The sequence below is a fragment of the Azolla caroliniana genome, unplaced genomic scaffold, assembly GCF_043228905.1.
Source record: "Azolla caroliniana isolate FFs.n. ecotype wild unplaced genomic scaffold, voAzoCaro1.0.p SCAF_10, whole genome shotgun sequence".
Lineage (NCBI taxonomy): Eukaryota > Viridiplantae > Streptophyta > Polypodiopsida > Salviniales > Salviniaceae > Azolla > Azolla caroliniana.
Window position 1 is genome coordinate 18,015,827 of NW_028230445.1, and position 18,916 is coordinate 18,034,742.

At 40.2% G+C, this 18,916-nt stretch overlaps 1 protein-coding gene across 1 annotated transcript; it reads right to left on the reverse strand.

Moving 5' to 3' along the window:
• Positions 1-12,990: 12,990 nt before the first annotated feature.
• LOC147859318 (uncharacterized) lies at positions 12,991-14,594 on the reverse strand. The gene is made up of 2 exons (XM_087326033.1): positions 14,245-14,594; positions 12,991-14,095 (listed from the first exon to the last, which is right to left on the reverse strand). The coding sequence occupies exons 1-2, from the start codon at positions 14,411-14,413 to the stop codon at positions 12,996-12,998; spliced, it is 1,269 nt and encodes a 422-aa protein (XP_087182159.1). The 5' UTR covers positions 14,414-14,594; the 3' UTR covers positions 12,991-12,995.
• Positions 14,595-18,916: the final 4,322 nt, after the last annotated feature.

The window sequence follows — 18,916 nt, forward strand, 5'->3', positions numbered from 1 at the left end:
CATGTTCCGAAACATTTGTCCTCCTTTGAAATGGTTGTCATCGTTCTTGAGTCATCATCAATCTTCTTTTCATGTTGGATGCGTTGTTTAGGCGTCTCGACTTCTTTAGATGGTTTTGTTTTCCCCACGCTCGACCTTACCAAGTCAATGTCATCAAGCCATTGATGACGCTTGTTGATCTTGTTGCATGCTTGCTTCACCGCAAGCCAGTCCACCACAAGCCCGTTCGCTTGGGTATCATCTTCGAGGAGAGTCCCCAACTCTCGTCTATCCTTCATGTCCACAGCCTTCAAGAAGTACAAAGTCTTGTCCTCCTCAATCAGCACTTGGTCCGTGGCGGGGAGACGACTAAACATTTGGTCGAACTTGTTGTATACCCTCGAGGCGCTCATCTTCTTATTTTTCTTTTCTATCCACTTCATCAAGACATGTTGAGTCATCCTCGACAAATCTTCCATCGCAAACTCTGCTAATATTGCTCTTTCAAACTCTGACCACGTTGTCTTCCTTTCTTGAAGGTCGATGACCCGCCTTTGGACGTTGTTGGCAGCAACTCGCTTGAAACTCGAGATTTGGCATGCTTCAAACATGTCCCTTTGATTCATCTCCCTTTTGTATACATCCAGGAACTTCATAATGTACCTTCCATCAAATTGACCCTCGACCTCCACGACACGGTTGACGACCTTCTCCACGCTCGCATCGTTGTCCCGAAATCTCATCATTTGCTCGAAGATTATCATCATTCTTTCGAACTCTCCCACTTGATTGTTTGAGGATGCCATCTCCAAGTATCGGTCGATCCTCGACTTGATCCTTTCTACCGCCTCTTTCACGTCGGGTTCACCAAGTAAGATGTCGAGGTAATCCTCGCGTGTTTGCGAAATGAAGCGGGACCACCGGGGTCCTGGACCGGAAGGATTCAATGTTTTTAGCAGCGTAAGCGAGAAAGTATTGAAGATAGATAGATGGATGAAAAGAGAGAGAGAGAGAGAGAGATTGAACCCTTAACTTTAGTTTTATGAGACAAGATACATCACCATTAAGATAACTCCAATCTTTAATTAAAAGTTTTTTTTTTTTTACTTACATCCCCTTGCCTCCCTTACACAAGCCCAACTATAGGATTTTATAGGTCTCTCCATGCAAAAACCATGGGCTAAAACCACAAGCTAAAACCATGGGCTAAAACCATGGTTTTGTGCCCACGGTTTCTATATGTTTGCTTCCTACAAAATACTAAATATGAAAAGAAAATATACAAATTTTAAAGCACTCAGTAGTGGCTTTAGTGGTAAGTTAATTTGTCTCCTACATTGGAGGTGCAAGGTTCAAGCCTTGCTTCCATCCCTATGTATGCACTTAAATGTTACTAGGCTTTAGTCTTATTTTATATTTACAATTGAGCGCACTTCACACGTGCACATGTTTAACTTTACATCTACCTTTTCTTTTACGATTCTCATTTCAGTCCTATTTACAACATGCTAGCATATGCATGTGTTCTTCTCCCCTTTCACACGTTGTCGTGAAGAAAACCGTCCCCAGGCGCAAACCGTGCATAGCGTGTGTGAACCGGCCCTTACACGTGGGCACGCCCCTTGTTGTACAGTAGATAGGTAGGCACAAAGCTCAGATCCTAGGTAGCAATATTCTATAGGGAGAATCGAGGAGTATCTCTGTCCGAAAGGACAGAGAATTAATGTGATGTAAACGGGTAAGACGGCCTCCCTCCTTGAGCTATAAAAGAGAGGGAGACGGGAAGAGAAGGGGATCGCGTGCTAGAGGGAACGAAGTGCTGTCGGACTGGGACCGAGCTCTTCTTCTCTGTTGTTCTCCATAGTTTCTTTTGCGCAGGTTCTCAGGAGGCTGATTCTGCTCCGTGGAACGCCCGTGTGCTTCCGGCAGAATCTCCATCTTGCTCTCCTGTGTGCGTGGGTGTTTAGGCTTCGGCATCCACCTCGCCGACCTGATCGGCTGTAACCGTTCGAGTCGTCTGCATACTTACAAATACATGCCTATTTTTACATACATACTCTAGTGTTCTCAACTCGTGTATCCTGTGTTGTTGTGCCGCGTCCCCGTGCGCTTCTTTGTCTATATGTGAGCGTCTCTCTCTCTCTCTCTCTCTCTCTCTCTCTCTCTCTCTTTCCTCACCTATTCCTCGGTCCAAGACCCCAGTGGTCCCGCCTTGTTCTCCACGCACATGTGTAACAATGCGACAACGTGCACATTGCACCTTCTCGATTTCGTTCGTTGCACACAATTTTCACACCGTTGCCGAAAATCTTCACGTCACCGGCAAGCTTGATTTTACTCTCGCCAAGGACAAGTTCTTCCCTTCTGGTTCGGCGTTTCCCAACGTGACTACCAACGTCTCCCAGCTATCCGGAAGGGATCCGAGTAGTAACAATGCTAGTACCTCGTCGGCTACCGGTACTTCGAGTGCCCTTGGAAGGCATTCATATGCTCCGCCATACTGGAGGCATCCTGATATCTGAGTCTCACTATTTTTCGAAATACAGAAACTCGATTCACAACATTCTTGTTCTCTAGCATAGTGTCAATCTTCACCTAGAGTTCATGAGCCTTGTTCCCTTCATTGAAGTTATTGTACAAGCTCATGTTGATGAAGCAATGAATGTATGTCGTTGTCTTCAGATGCATTACCTCCCAGGTCTCGACATTGATCTTGTCCAGTCTTTTATCTCCAAATTGTACCGGCAACCAGAGATCGTTTAACCACTAGGATGTTCCTCATCTTCAACTTCCACACTGGGTAGTTGGAGACGGTGAACTTGAACATGCGCAACCGAATGACTCTTCCATTTTCTTCTTTTGTTTGAATTTTAGAACTTTGCTCTGATATCAGTTTGAAGAGAATCGCACTCGAGCACAATTGAGTTTCAAACACTAATGGAAGATTAACAAAGAATAGGAACAATACACTTACACAAACAACGAGATGGCACTAGATACTTACGTGGAAAACCTTGAAAGGCAAAACCATGAGAGTTCACAAACTTTGAACAAGATCACTATAGGGGAGAGGTACAACAATGCAAGACTCGGAAGCAATGACCTTGAGCTCTGTCTTCGCCAACCGGCAATTACAACAGAAAGTCTTTCGGTCTCTCTCTCTCTCTCTCTCTCTCTCTCTCTCTCTCTCTCTCTCTGTATATTACAAGAAAATAATACCACAACACACAAGCTTACTATTTCCCTAGTTATATTTATACATATATAACTGTAGGAGTTTTTACAAATGTGGACTCAATAGTCACATTGGAACATATTTACTAATATGTCCTCACTTCCGGTTCACACTGGATCCATCCAATCCGGTTTCTTCCTCTGGCTTGTCCAATTCCCATCTGGAGGGATCGTTTTCCCAACACGATCCTCACTGGGAATTGGAATTGGAACAACAACAGGCGAAGGAGTGCAGGTGAAGCGGTCGACTCGACTTCTTCTATCATGAGAGGGTAAATAGTTGAGGTTGACCCAAAACACAGCGATAGTGCTAGCGAGAAACCGACACGATCCCCACCAGAAAAGTGAGTGGTTGTCCATGACAACCTACATCCTTTTCATCAAAATGCAAAAAGGAGTAGTACACTCCCACACACACGTTGTCGTGATGTGGATAATGTATGGGAGGAAATAAATTAAATTAGGAATATTAAAAAAGTTGAATGATAGATCGAGGGGGTGGTAAGAATGGACATTATGATTACCTTTTTACTAGCATTCCGCACCAAGAGGGAATAATGCATGCAAGTGAAAAATAAAAAAGCGTGGTGTGTGCTAAAATAAATAAATAACCGCCAAGAGGGAAAAACATGGTTAAGGCTAACATAAAAAAACACCCACTAATTTTGTTTGTGAGAAAGTTTCTTATTTTCTTCTTCTTCATGAATTTTAGGGTTCTTAGTTCTTGTTTTATTTTTGAAAATTACCATTGTTGTAATCATTTACCCCAAAATCTTGTAAATCCTAATTTATAAAGGGAATTTATTTCTTAATCTAGCATTTTTGGCCTACAAAGTGGCAATTTTGAACTTAATATTGTGAAACCCCTTCATAATCTCATGTTTTTTGGGCTAATTGAGTGTTTCGTTCTTAACCTCACACATTAATTGTTGTTTGAATCATTGCTCTCCCTTCGACTCTGGCTTACCTTTGATTCTGTCTTACTTTGGAATATTGTCTTTGACTCTGCTTTACCTTCGATTCTGTCTTCCCTTCGATTTTAAAGATGTTTTGACTCTAGAGAGCCTTCGACTTTAGCAAGCCTTCGAGTTTGAGGAACCTTCAACTCTCAAGAGCCTTCGTGTCTGAGGAGCCATCGACTCTCAAGGGCCTTCAAGTCACCTAACATCTCATCCTCTTTGGTTCAAGTCCTCGGTGGTCTCGCTAGGATTTCAGACGCACATGTGTAACTTGGCGACAACATGCCAAGATTCAAACTCTAGACACATGTACCTTAACAATTAGGGTATTAACTTCTTGTTGTTATATCTTTTATTTATTGTGGATGTCCCTTTCCCCCCTTTTTCTCTCTTCTTCCCTTTTGGACCAGGGAGCTACCATTTGACAACACTTATAATTGTATGTAAAAACATGTGCATGTGAGGAAATGATCCCAATGATCCCCACATGCGACAACATCTAACAATTCCACATGAGAATGCCTTTCTATTGGGGCGAAAGCCCAACTCGGCTAGTGTATTATGTTTGTCTTGGTGTGAAACCTAGGGTGTGTGAGAGAAAGAGTGAGTAGAACTTAGGGGAAAAGATTAACATGGGATCCAAGGGGTTGGCTTTGGTCACACTCCTTGGAGGAAAAGATCATAAAGGTCCCCTTTTTTGAGTACTCAGTAAAACTTGGAAGATCATTACTGCTCTCTCAGAATGTAAAGATACTAGCAGCTCAGAAACATTGGACCAATTAGGGTGTTTCCACTTTGCATTTGAGAACCTATTGGAAATGGATATGGTCATTCAAGGGGCCAACTAAATTTATTCTCTTTCAATGATTATTAGTGCATATGGTTCTTAGGAGTAATCCTGAAGCTTCTAGAATGTTCCAGAGAAATCTGGAATATACATTAATTTCCTATAATAAAATGTAAATGAAAATAATATCCTACGTATTACAATAGATGATATAATGGTCAAGAGCTCGACTCATATAACCTAAGGTCATGGGTTCGAGTCTTGCCATATCATGACACTATCCCCCCTTTGAAACGACGAGTGTCACGAGTCGTTTTGGATGGATTGTGTGGATATTGACGATGGAAGTCTTCAAGAAGCGCACGAGCATTGGTCACATTCTCGATCGGTTCCCAAGTACGTTCGCTGGGACTATAGCCTAGCCAATCGACTAGATAGTAGAGCTTGTTGTGAACAATCATGGAATCAAGGATGGCGGCAACCTCGTACTCTGGTCCATCTTCAAGCTCGATCGGGGGTGGAGGTTGTATAATACGTCCTGGGATGGTGCTCTCGTGATAGGGTTCGAGGAGAGAACTATGAAACACCGGATGTATCCGAAGTTGAGTAGGTAGATCAAGACGAAAAGCGACATCATTAATCTTTCTGATAATACGGAAAGGACCTAATCGCCGATAATCCAACTTCTCACATGGGCGAGTAGTCCTGATGTGTCGTCGTAGCAGCCACACCCGATCTCCAATGTTAAAACTAGATGGACTTCGATGACGATCCGCGTAGACCTTGTGTGTTTGTTGAGCTTGCTAGAGATGAGTAGATAAATCTTCTTGTATCTTGCGTAACTGCTCCAAACGATTTCTGCGCAAGGATTTGTGGACACCTCTGGGGTTTCAAGTACACTCCACTGAGGGTGAGATCCCGTATAAGCATAAAATGGCGTAACTTTAGTCGATGTGTGGATAGAGTTATTATAGGCAAATTCAGCGAAGTGGAGAATATCTGCCCAATTATCCTGATGATAGCTGAGAAAGCACCGCAGATACTGCTCCAACGTTTGATTTGTTCGTTCGGCTTGGTTGTCGGTTTGTGGGTGGTAGCCGGAGGAGAGGTTACAAGTGACCTTGAGCATTTTAAAAAGGTGCTTCCAGAATTTTGACACGAACTGGGGTCCACGGTCGCCGACGATACTATCGGGAAGTTCATGATGCCGACATACTTAACGCATGACAATTTCAGCGGTGTCTTCACTGGAGATTTCCTTAGTACATGGCAAGAAATGAGCCATCTTCGTATATTGATCTACCACTGTTAGAATTGCATTGAACCCCTTAGAGACTGGAAGATCTGTGATGAAGTCGAGAGCAATGGATTGCCACGGCTTGCTTGGAATTGGTAATGGTTCTAATAAACCATATGGATGATGCCTTGGCATTTTCGCTCTGCAGCATGTATCACAAGTCCAAACAAAATCTTCGACAAATTGTCGCATACGGGGCCACCAGAATGATCGTTGTACTAAATCTAATATTTTAGTACTACCAAAATGCCCAGTTGTATATGTGTCATGACAGTTTTGTACTACTCGAAGGTGGCAAGAACCATTAGGAACATACAAAAGTTCTTTAAAGAAGAGTAATCCATCATGGTATTTGAATTGCCGATAGTCCGTACCTGGTGGTTGTGACTGTGAACACGACGCTCGAGAGGGATCAATTTGTGCTAGTATAGCTTGGGCGAAAGCATCTGTCTTCAGGTCCGCATGTATGATATTGATAACGTGGGAATTCATGGGCATGCCAAAAACCTATGTTGCTTGCAGTCATGCTGGTCCCAAGATTACTTGCTTTTGGTTATCAAAAGTCGGCTTGTCGAGACGCGGTGTTAGATACGAACGCCGTGATAATGCATCTGCCTTCCCTTGGTGCTTCCCCGGACGATATGTAATTTTGAAGTCGAAACGCGTGAGGAAGTGGGCCCACCGAGCTTGACGTCGATTTAACACACGAGCATCCTGAAAGTAGGCAAGGTTTTTATGGTCACTGAATATGATGACTTGATGAGAGGATCCCTCTAAAAAATGCCTCCATTGCATAAACGAGTCCACTATTGCCAATAGCTCCGTATCATGGAGATTTGGAATGTCGAATGAATCCATTCTCCAAATTCTCCTCTATATAGGCTCGAAGGACTTCTAGCTCGGTTGGTGACAAATTGTAGATCGGTCCCCATGGTGGCTCTTTCCCCGGTTGTAAATCGATGGGGTAATCATATGGTCGATGGTGAGGAAGCGTATTGGCTCGTACTTTATGGAATACATCGGCATAATGATGATAATTCTTTGGAAGTTGAACGGTGGACTCATCTTTAATGGTGTCAGAGGGTTTTAGTGATATTGCGAAGAGAAAGATTTCTTCCTTGCGTCCTTCTTCCCGCAACTGATGTAGTGAAATGGTGGCAATCTTCTCAGTAGATCCTCGGGTTTGTCGACACTGGATTTCTCTTGTTCTCCAATCTATGTCTGGGTTATGTAACTCGAACCATGGTAATCCCAAAACGATGGGATGTTCTGGGATACTAATAATGTTAAATGATACTACACATGCTAAGTTATCTAGGACAATATTAACCGGTTCTGACTCTTCTATGATATTTCCGAAAGCAATGGGACGACCATCAATGACGACTACAGAGGTTGGACACGGGAGTTTTCTAAGAGATATCTGATGAGCTTGGGAAAAATTCCTATCCATAAAGCAAGAATTAGCTCTGGGGTCTAGAAGTGCTAAGACATGTACTGGAGGGGTACTTTTAGTACTAACTATTACTTGGGCTATGAACACATTGCTAACTTGCTTAGAGGGAATGGAGCCACTAATGGGCTGCACAAATCTAGGGCTGTCCAACCAAACGACTCCTATTTTGGCTGGACTTAGTCGTTTAACTCTTCTTCTAACTGACTAAGGACATCAAATTTGTTCGCTAGATCTAGGCTATTAGTACTATTAGTACTATCAGATATCCCTACTGTAATAGGCTCGGGTTTAGTACAATTAGAACTAGCAACTATTTGGTTTACCTGTCTTCTTGGCCTATGGGGACAATTTATTGCAATGTGTCCTGGTCCACCGTAGTAGAGACATAGTCGATTTGTTCGGCGAAGCTGCTTTTCTTCTTCGGATAATGGTCCTCGACGACATGTAGTGCCAATCTCCATCGGAGTCGGAGTATTCACTGGAGGCGCATTATAGTACTCCCTGGGTAAAGGTTTTGCTACCATTGAGGCGTAGGTGGGCTCTGATCTTGCCCTCGACATCTGTAGCTGTCGTTCCAAACGTCGCTCAAAGAGGCGGTTATCACATCTCACTGCGCAACTGATTGCTTCTGTTAAGGACTTTGTCTCTTCAGGGAAAGTCAAGAGTAAATCCTTGACATCGTTGTGTAAACCATAATGAAATTGCTCCATCAACGCTTGATCATCCCAAGGGATGTCAGCGGCGAATAGGCGGAAATCTACAGCGTATGCGGAGGCTGAATGGTCTCCTTGGCATAATTGCCGGATTTTGTTGATTGCAGTCCTTATGCTGTCAGTATCCCCAAAGCATGCTTTAAACTCACCTATAAACTCTTCAAAGTTGTTGAGTAATGGAGACTCCTTTTCCAATAGTGGAGCGAACCATGCCAACGCTGAGCCACTTAACAACATCCCTACTAAACTCACTCGTGATGTATCGGTAGGATATCGGGAAGGATGCATTTGAATAACTAATCATACCTGATTAAGGAACCCTCTAAACTGCGATCGTGTTCCATCGAACTTCGTGGGAAGGCCAATCTTGGGTTCCTTATGAATCCCTTGTGTTCAGGGGCCTTGTTGTTGCATCGCTACAATGGTTGCTTCGAGTTGTTGCACGCGTAATGCAAGTTCCCCATGTTGTTGTTGTGTTTGCTACTTTTCTAAGGAGATTTGTTGAAGATCCCCCATCAACCGTTGATTTTCTTGTTCCAAAGCAAGGAACTTCTCTTTCAAGCATTGAAACTCCGAGAAAACAGATTGATATTCCCGAGCGCTAATTGTGGCCATGGGATGAAAAGAAAAGAGGAATAAGAGATTAGTATGAAGGGAGGGAGACAGAAGGGAAAATTGGTTCAAATTGTCATGAATAGTACTAAACAGAGAGAGGATTAGTACTAAATAGAGAGAGAATTAGTCCTAGAGAAGGGAAGTACTATTAGAACTAAGAGGACGGGACTGCGGAAGACTCCCGAGAGAGGAAGAGAGAAGAGGAGAGACAGAGATAGCGAGGACGAGAGAGAGAGAGAGATGATGATAACAAATTATATATTATAAGAAGAGTAAGTACAAAAGGGCTATGAGGCTAAAGACTGGCGTTGAACCAATTTGGTTCAACATAATGCCTAGTGCCCTCTTTTATAGTGTTCTCAGGAGTAATCTTGAAGCTTCTAGAATGTCCCAGAGAAATCTGGAATATACATTAATTTCCTATAATAAAATGTAAATGAAAATAATATTCTACGTATTACAATAGATGATATAATGGTCAAGAGCTCGACTCATATAACCTAAGGTCATGGGTTCGAGTCTTGCCATATCATGACAACCAGTTGGTCATGCATTGAAAGGGAATGTGACACCCAATTTGCGCAATGTGCCATTTGCCATGAACCTCAAGAGACTACCAAGCATGTCTTATGGTCTTGTTCTTTTGCTCGACAAGTATGGAAGAAAGTCGTGTCTTTATTCCTAACAATAAATGTAGGTTGCTTATTCTCATGGGGATCAACTATGTGGGGAGTACTACACTCCGGTTTAATGTTGTATGAGGCAAACGATGTTCATGAGGCAATGTCAATACATAATAGAAGATTGATGTTAGTTAGTCCCTTCCAGCAACCTCGAAAGCAGGTGCGATCTGTCCAAATTTGGAAAACTGTGTCCACAATAACATTATGTGTATTATAGAAATATCGATTTAACCGACTTTATGATGGGGTAGACATTCATCTCTCAGATGTGTTGTTTGAGTTATGGGAGAACTTGCTGGCTGTAGTCCGTGGTCAGTATGACAATATGCAGGGTTCCCCAGATACTGTGAACAAGAAAAGGAAAAAGCTTCTTCACTTATGGAAAAAGGTGCCCCTGTTTACAATGGTAGCTCAAGAGCCTCAATGACAATATCGACTTCCATGGAGTCCCTCTTTGAATATCAACAAATGTAAACATCCTCGTATTTTATATCATTGTATAAAGAAACTTGTAACCTTCTTGGTAGCTAGGTTCAAGTTGTATGGGCGTTTTGTTCTTAATACTATTGAAGAAAATCTTTTATAGAAAAAAAAAAGAGTGAGTAGAACTCAATGCATAGTGAGTGTCCCACAAGCAAGAGTCCTCACCTCCCTATTGTATATCTCCCTCATCTTTTATATCATTGAACATATTATATCATCTTTTATATCATTGAACAATAAAGAGTGTGTTACTCTAATTCGTGTACAAATTGATATCTTGTTCACGTAACACACTTGAGCACAGACCTAGCACTCACTTCTTTGTTTGACTTGTTAATCTCAACTTTGTAACATTGGTTTTCACCCTATATTTACCATGAATCATGAACGCATTATGCATATTTCAATTGCGTTGCAACCCCCACTATTATAAAACTTGGAATAAAATCTCCCCTTCATCATATTTGAACCTTGCCGAGGCATAACATAACAACAGGATAACACTTGCCAAATATTAGAATTGAACAAAAGAAGCATGTGGTTTACCCCAATTGTCAACCTTAGTCGTCATTTGTTGGAGGCTAAACCTAATTATGGGAGCCCATCAACTATGACCCTCCATATGAATACCTTTGCATGAAATGGCAATTGGAACCATGTTGCAATATTTTCCACCACCTTGCAACTGACTTACATTCCATATGTTTTCTACTTTGGGTGATAACCAAGACAATGATGTCGTTGAATGATGATGCAATATATTTGTAGTGACCTTTAATAAGTTTATGCTACCCACCAACCTACCCAAGGAGCACCATTTACTTTCATTGGCAAATATCCATGCAAGAATGACATTTTTTGTTATTGTTTCTATAGTTAAAGCTTAAGCCCCCCTTCTCTCTCTTCTTGTTTATATTAAATTTGCTACTTGTAAGTTAAGGCAAAATCATCAAGATCCGTTTCGAAAGAGGCTTGCAGCCCACATCCCCTAGGTTTCCAGAAATCTGGATGCTGATCGCAGGTTTCACCTTGTGGTATATATGGAAAACGCGTTGCCTCAAGGTTTTCCAAGGTACGGTACGGCCCCCGGAGGAAGTGATCATGGACATATGGTTCGCGATTATCAGCTGCCTACGAGGGCAACTGGAAGAGATTTGCAGCCACTCCAACGACGTGGTCTCTGCCCGTTTGCGCTTTTGGCAAAAATGGCGGAACACACCTATGGTGATGCAAGGCGGGAGTGGCCCGAGGTGGAATTACTAGCCCCCACGCTGGTTGTTTCCTACTCACCTGCCACCCTCTCTTCGTTGTAGGCCCCAAGAGCCGACTCGTACTAGGCAACATTGAAGGGCATCGCCTTAGATATAGGTAGCTTCTTACATTAAGTTAGGTCGCAAGGCATTGTTAGTAGGCTCATCTTCTTTTACTTGATCGGAGGAAGACTCCCCGAAGTGTGTATAAGTCTCCTTGTAGACTCTCTATGTAATAATCCTTCCTAACTAATGGGAAAGTAACTTCATTTTGGAAAGAAAAAAAAAAAGATTCTAATCATTGTGTCTTTAATAATTTGTAATACTTTAGCATACTAATGGAAGCTAAAACTATTCAGTGATTCGTTATCTCTTCATTCAATCTTTTGAGTGTGTGGAACATTATAAAGTCTTTTGGGTTAAGTAAAAGGTCTTATCTTATGTGTTTATTAAGTTGTACCTCCAATGGTTAATCATCACTTTTTAATTAATTTCTTTTTAATTCTCATCATGATTAACATTAGTAAATCACGATTAGTGAGCCCTAGTGTTCACAGTTTTTTTAACATTCATTTTCAAAAAACATTTCCCTTCTACCAATTAATCACGAGTAGTGGTTAATCGTTTTAATAATCCATTTGCTTAATGATAGATCTAACTACCAATTAATCATAAGGGAAATTATATCAATGAATTTTGTTATTAACCTTCCTCGCACTCAAAAAGACCATGATATTTGGGTTGTCGTTGATAGATTAACTAAGTTGGTCAGATTTGTATGTATCTCTCTATCCCTGCCTTTGCCTTTGCAATTGTCTCTCTTTATCTTTATTTGTATGTGATCCAATGATGCCCTAATTTGCGCTCAACTCTATTCATGTGCTACGACCAATAGTGGAGGATCCTCGGTGGATTGATAACAAGGATGGAAGCACATTTATGTGAATTAGATGTTGAGGTCATACGAATATATTATTAACATTTCCTACATACACCCATACCAAACCATAAATTCTACAAGAGTATGAATCCACATTCATAATGATTTCATATTAATCCATACATTGCACATGAGTACGAATCCAAATACCTAATGATCAGAGGATGGAAACAATACCTATGTTGGCAGATGATAACGCCATTCACAAAGTTTAACTTATGCTATCACAACACACACTATAAGTGACAAAATGTTCACATATATCTAATTAGTCAAAAACATGAGGTGATGGAGATAGAACCATTTGCAACTGAGATTATCCACGATGACACACTTCATCATACATCGAACTAGGTAGATCTTCAAAAAAATTATATTTTACACTAATGGGAAACCATAAATAACTTTTGTACACAAGGCAATGAGGATAGAACCATTCACACCTTAGGCTCTCAACAACAAAAATGCTTACACATCCAGCTATTTTGACGTACACTTGAAAATTTATACATTTCACATTGGATGTCAAGCCATGGACACTTGTGCTCACACACACACAAGGTGACGAGAGAAGGAACAATTTCACACCCACCATTAAACTAGAAGTTCCATAAGGGTATATTGAATCCTTGATGGAGGTGTTGAAATGATACATGATGGTCATCATTATCATCATGATTATCAACACCATTGTCATACAAATGATGAGTATCAAATAAAATATCCTCTTGTTCTCCACCAATGATCATGATTTGTTGGTCTAACACATCATCATTGAGGTGTTGGGCCAAGGCATGGTCACAACCATGACTATTACTAGCATTATCAATGGAATGCAAAGTATTACTATTACTATTATACCATGGCTTCTTCATGTCACAACTAATACTCTCATAGGGTTGATCATCTTGATCAATTAGTATGTCATTGTTATAATTTGTTTTTATAAGTATAACCTTCCCTTGATAATTAGCTTTTGCTTTTTGCTTCATAGTGAAGTCTAGTTCTCTAGTAGTTTTGCTACCATAATCCATACAAGCCCACCTATCCAATGTATCATCACCATCACCATCCATCCTAATGTTTTTGTGTGACACCTTTGATCCGTCGTGCACATCACTGCGATGATTTGGTAAACTCTCCAAAATGCCCGACTTCGGCTTCTCATGAACCCACCCATCACAAGCATTTGAGTCATGTTCAGACACTAAATACGACGGCATGGATTTCGGAATGCACGACTCGGATGCGGCCCGGACATTCGCTGGCTCCGACTTTGATCCTTGCACTTGGTTCGACCAGCATTTCGAATTATATCCCGGCACAACCCCCAAATTACCAATGACACTTTGAGCAGTGTGTCCATCGGCCCCTTGCGCACCCAACTCCAATTCCGATGCTTCATTCAACCAGCAATTCATGTACATTTCTGACAATATGGTGGACATGTTATGATTGGGTGGATGATTATGTGTGAAATTGAGCTTGGCTTTACTCCCTTTGATTCGTCTGGCGGCATCATCGTAGGCTCGGGCTGCGTCCTCCGGTGTGTGGAATGTGCCGAGCCAGATGCGTCCTCCTTTGGCCGGGTCCCGTATCTCAGCCGCGTATTTCCCCCACGGCCGCCGCCGGATACCCCGGTACCCGTGCTTCCTCTTCTTCTTCCTTGTGGAAGGCTTGCTAGTGTTTGCATTATTTCCTAGCATTGACAACAAAATGTTCATGTTTTGTTAAATTTATGCATGTATGAATGTGTGTGTATGTATGTGTGTGTGTGTGTGTGTGTGTGTGTGTGTGTGTGTGTGTGTGTGTGTGTGTGTGTGTGTGTGTATATGGATGTAAACTTACTTGCTTGGAAGAGGTAATAGGTGTTGATTAGTTTATTCAAAGAATGGGGATCATTTATGACTACTTCATTGAGTAGATGGTCATCCACTCCAAGATCACTTAACTTGTAGCCAATATTCATTGATGTATCACTAGTAGCAGCAGTAGTAGTGGTAGTACAACTTAACATACCAAATCGTGTGTGAATAACTAACTTCGATTGTTGGTATGAATACCCTGTCGTTTAATGAGCAAGATTGGTTGGTTTGGATTTTCTAGTTCATCTGTGTAAGTATAGAAGAGCAAGTAGTAGTATGAATAAATAGGAGGAAATATAGAGGGAGTTTAGAAGCTCTTAAAAAGAAGTACTAATAGAACTTCATCGTGAACGACATATGTGGGTTGAAAGTGTAGCAAGTCCCCTCTTGTGAAGACAAGGAAACAAAACATTAGAGTTATATATCTTTATATAGTATTGTGAAGAAGGGTTATGATACAGACAAGGGGGGGGGGGGGGGGGGGGAGTTGAGTGATTATGTGTGTCTCATGTGTATTACTTTTCGTTCCATGAGTAATGGAAGATTTTATGTATGATCACAAGTGAAACAGTGGAATTGGGATGAATAGTGGTGAAATAGCAAAGATCATGGTGCCCAAGCATTATTTTAATGTGTTTCTTTTTCTTCTCTTGTGTATGATGGGGAACATGAATGTAAGGTATCACCAATCCCATCTTTCTTTTGAAACAAAGGTTTGGGAGGTTAGAGGAGGTAATAACTTCGAGGTTTTGGTTCTTGTTCCAAGCTGCTTCGAATTGACCAAAAAGACTCTTGAGAAGCACAATGGGGTGCACCTTACTTGCTTGTTATTGCTCTGCCATACACCCCCCAATGAAATAGCCACGTTCGAGCACATGCTCTCTCTCTCTCCCCCCCCCACCCCCCCCCCCCCACATTCCTTGCGCAATCAGAATGTGCACTCTCAATTACAACGTTTATTAGTAAAATTCTTGATCATCAAGAATCACTACTCAATTAATTCCAGACACATTATGCAAATATGTCTCAAGTTTGGTGCCATAGGTCATATTTGAGATTTGAAGACAATAATATTATATATGCATATATAATATTATTGGTGCCATAGGTCTATGTTGTACATTGGTATCTTTTATCAAGATTTACAAATTAGCAATATTAACTCTCTTCATGGCTCCAAGGTTGAGGGTTCAAATGTATGCCCATGGATTTTTCATTTACGTCAAATTTCTTAAAGATTTTATGGATAATTATATAATCCTTATTCTAGCATTCGGAGGGAATTTGCATTATTACCAATGAAATTAGTGGGAATAATGCCATTGAGATATTTGGGCGTATGCTTCGCAATTAAATTCTCTTTCTCCATGACATGATTCAAGTTCAACACATAACTACAATATGTTGGAACATCCTAGCCAAAGTGGCAACAAGAAGAACGATGGCCATTTGTCAACTTTGATGTTGCTAGATTAGTGTCTTGTGTACAATCCAACTATTTGAATCGATGTTGATCATTGTAACATAAATTGCGGTTATCAAGGTTATGAGGTCGGATTTAGCATATCTATTTACATTTCCATACCTACACATTAGGGGATCTTGTAGGTTCCTTGATTAGTGGAACGATGTTAGATCCAACTTCATATAAACATGTTTGGAAGCTTTAATACTCCTCCAACTTCAAAAGAAAATGTTCTTTTTTCTTCTTCTTCTTCTTTTTCCAAAATGAAGCTACTTTCCCATTAGTTAGGAAGGATTATTACAAAGAGACTGTACAAGGAGGCTTATACATAGAACGGGGAATCTCCCTCCGATCAGGTTCAAGAAAAGGAGACTAGTTACATCGCCTTTCGGACTGACTACTTAATGTAAGTACCTATAGACCTCGTGCTCACTTTAAAATATCCCATCGACATGAACATGATCCTTTTATCATTATCATACTAAAATTATCCCCATTCTTAAGTTGTTAATATTTCTATCTTTGGACACGTGTTTTCAAAACTCATGGAATATTATAATTTCCCAAAAATGACATACCATCTTAATGTCTCACATTCAATAAACTCACGGTCTCCAAAAGTTCAACATTTCCATATCTATATCCAATCAACACAAATATGCCCCCTCCCATGCAAAATGAGTTCGAGCTCTCCATGCAAAATGAGTTAGAGCTCTAACTTTTCATTGATAAAATTTAATTCTTTTGTTCATGTAATTCACAATTCTCTCTATCTCTCACTCACATACTCAGTTAGTAGTATATATATTAAAAGAGAATACAAAAACCCCTTGCACAAACCATACTACAATAACGAGGCTCTTTATATCAAGGTAGTGAGATACCCCCTAAGTTTGTCTAAACTAATTGCTCAACGGTAACTCCTCTAGGGGGACATAGTGCCCACTTAAATTGATTGCAACGAACACCCCATCAAAAACATCACCTTGAACATGGGGATAGTGAAATATTTCATTCCATGATAAACTCCCAATTATCAATGCCTAAATCTACGATATACTAGCTCAAAATCACTTTAGGAGCAACATTTAACGCATGGCATCCTCCTCAAATATGGTACAAAAAGAGCATGTCCAATCTTAAATGTGTTAGTATCGTAGCCATGTCATCTACAAAAGCAACCTTTTCCACCGTCACCCAACAAAGAGAGACTTTCAAGTAGAATGAACTATGAGATTGCCATCCCTCATATACAACAATCGTAAGGGATTGGTAACATACTATTTAACACATTCCCCACCAAATAAGCTCTATATTCAATAGTGTTAACATAGAGATCGTTGATATGCATCGTGAGTATTTATATTTTTTGCATTTGAATAACCAACCTCTCCATGGTTTTTCTTCCATAAAATATTCAATAGAGGCCACAATAATAGGCAAAACAGAAAATGTTCACCAAATAGTCAGGAGATATATGAAACCTTCTCGTAGTTTTAAGTGTCATCGCTTGCCTTTGTGGTATTAAAATATCATTTCACACCGTTACCAAACTCAAGCTTCACCACATGAGAAATTCGAACATGGGATAGTTAGGGAACAAGACTTTGTGGAACATTTTAGATGGAGCTAAAATTGATTGTGTACACCCTATTGCATGTGGGATAGTAAGGCAAAAGGATCCATGGAATCGCCTCTTTCTTAAAGCAATTCATTGTTAGAGACTAACTAATTAGTAAGTAAAATATAAGGAAAATATAAGGAAAACCTATCTCATGATCACTTATGGTTATGCATGTAACATGAATGTTGGATAATTGGATCTTCATCATATAAGTAGCATATCCATATGCTAGTCATTTGAGTTATCTGAAACTTGGTTTATATGGTTTTAAATGTCATGTGTTGCCTTTGTGGCCATAAAATAAGTTTGTGATTTTATTTTTCACAATAATCAATTGATATTCCCCATATCATAGAATTAAAATGTGGGCCTTTATTTTCCATCCTAGTACTGTGAGAGCTACGAAGATGTGAATACCTCAATTGATATAGAATTCTTACATTGGCTATGCTCTAATTGTTACCATACCTTTCCAATGATGTCACAATGGCATAGACACCAAAGGAACAAGGCTTGTAGGAATAGAAAAAGGGGCAAGAAACAAAAAAATAAGAGTTACAATGACTTATTGGGAATTACAATGTGAAAATGCCCAAATATTGTAAAAGACTATAAAAGTTAATTTTAGGGCTTTTCTGAGTTCCTTCTTTCTTCTCTCTCTTTTGGGCTAGAGCCTAAATCGTTCACTCTCACACTCACACATAACACCTTGACACTTGTCTTTTAGCCATTCCAAATTTAAAAGTATCCATCTTCAGGGTTTAAGCTTGACTTCATGTAGATGAGCCACTTTGTCTCCTTTTTTAATTAATTAGAGTGTGTTGTCATTAATGATTTTTTTGTATTGATTTACATTTGTTAAAGTGGTTAATTAAATATGCCACATAGGTTGAGTTTGATTTTTTTAAATATGTTATTTAATATTTAATCAATTGTAAGAGTGACATCAAAGATTATCCCCACAATGAGCTAGTTCGCTACGCCAATATGCTCGCAAGAATTTCGCAACCACTGTTGTTTGTCTCTCCAAAAATAGGGTATTACCTCACTTGAACCTTGCCATAATGAACAACCAAAAATATCTCATCTAAGATTAAACACGTCAACCCCCATAAAAATAACATTTGGAGTTGTTGTCAATAGCTTATTTGGCATCAACAAGCATCCAATAACGCTTTTCATAAGTTCTAAAGGAATAAAAAATACTAATTGGACAAAGCATGTTTACGAGTCATACCATTTCAGTGAGGCAAACCTCTATGAATTGCTTAAGTCAGGTCACCAACATAGAAGATTGGGCTAGAGCAACTCTAGCAGTAGTAACAAGCTTGACTAGATCGAGGATATACATTTTATGGTTTTTGTTTACTGCAATGCTTTTCTTTGTTTTGTCATGTTTAATTTTGTGGGATTTAGTTGTAAATTGCTCATAGGAACTATTCCTTGACAAAGTATCTACATACTTGTCCAGTCATTAGAAACCTTAAACTCCAAAATAGTTGTTGATACATGACCCATGCAACTCCACATTTCGAACAATCATCGTTTCCAAGAGATTTCAATGAT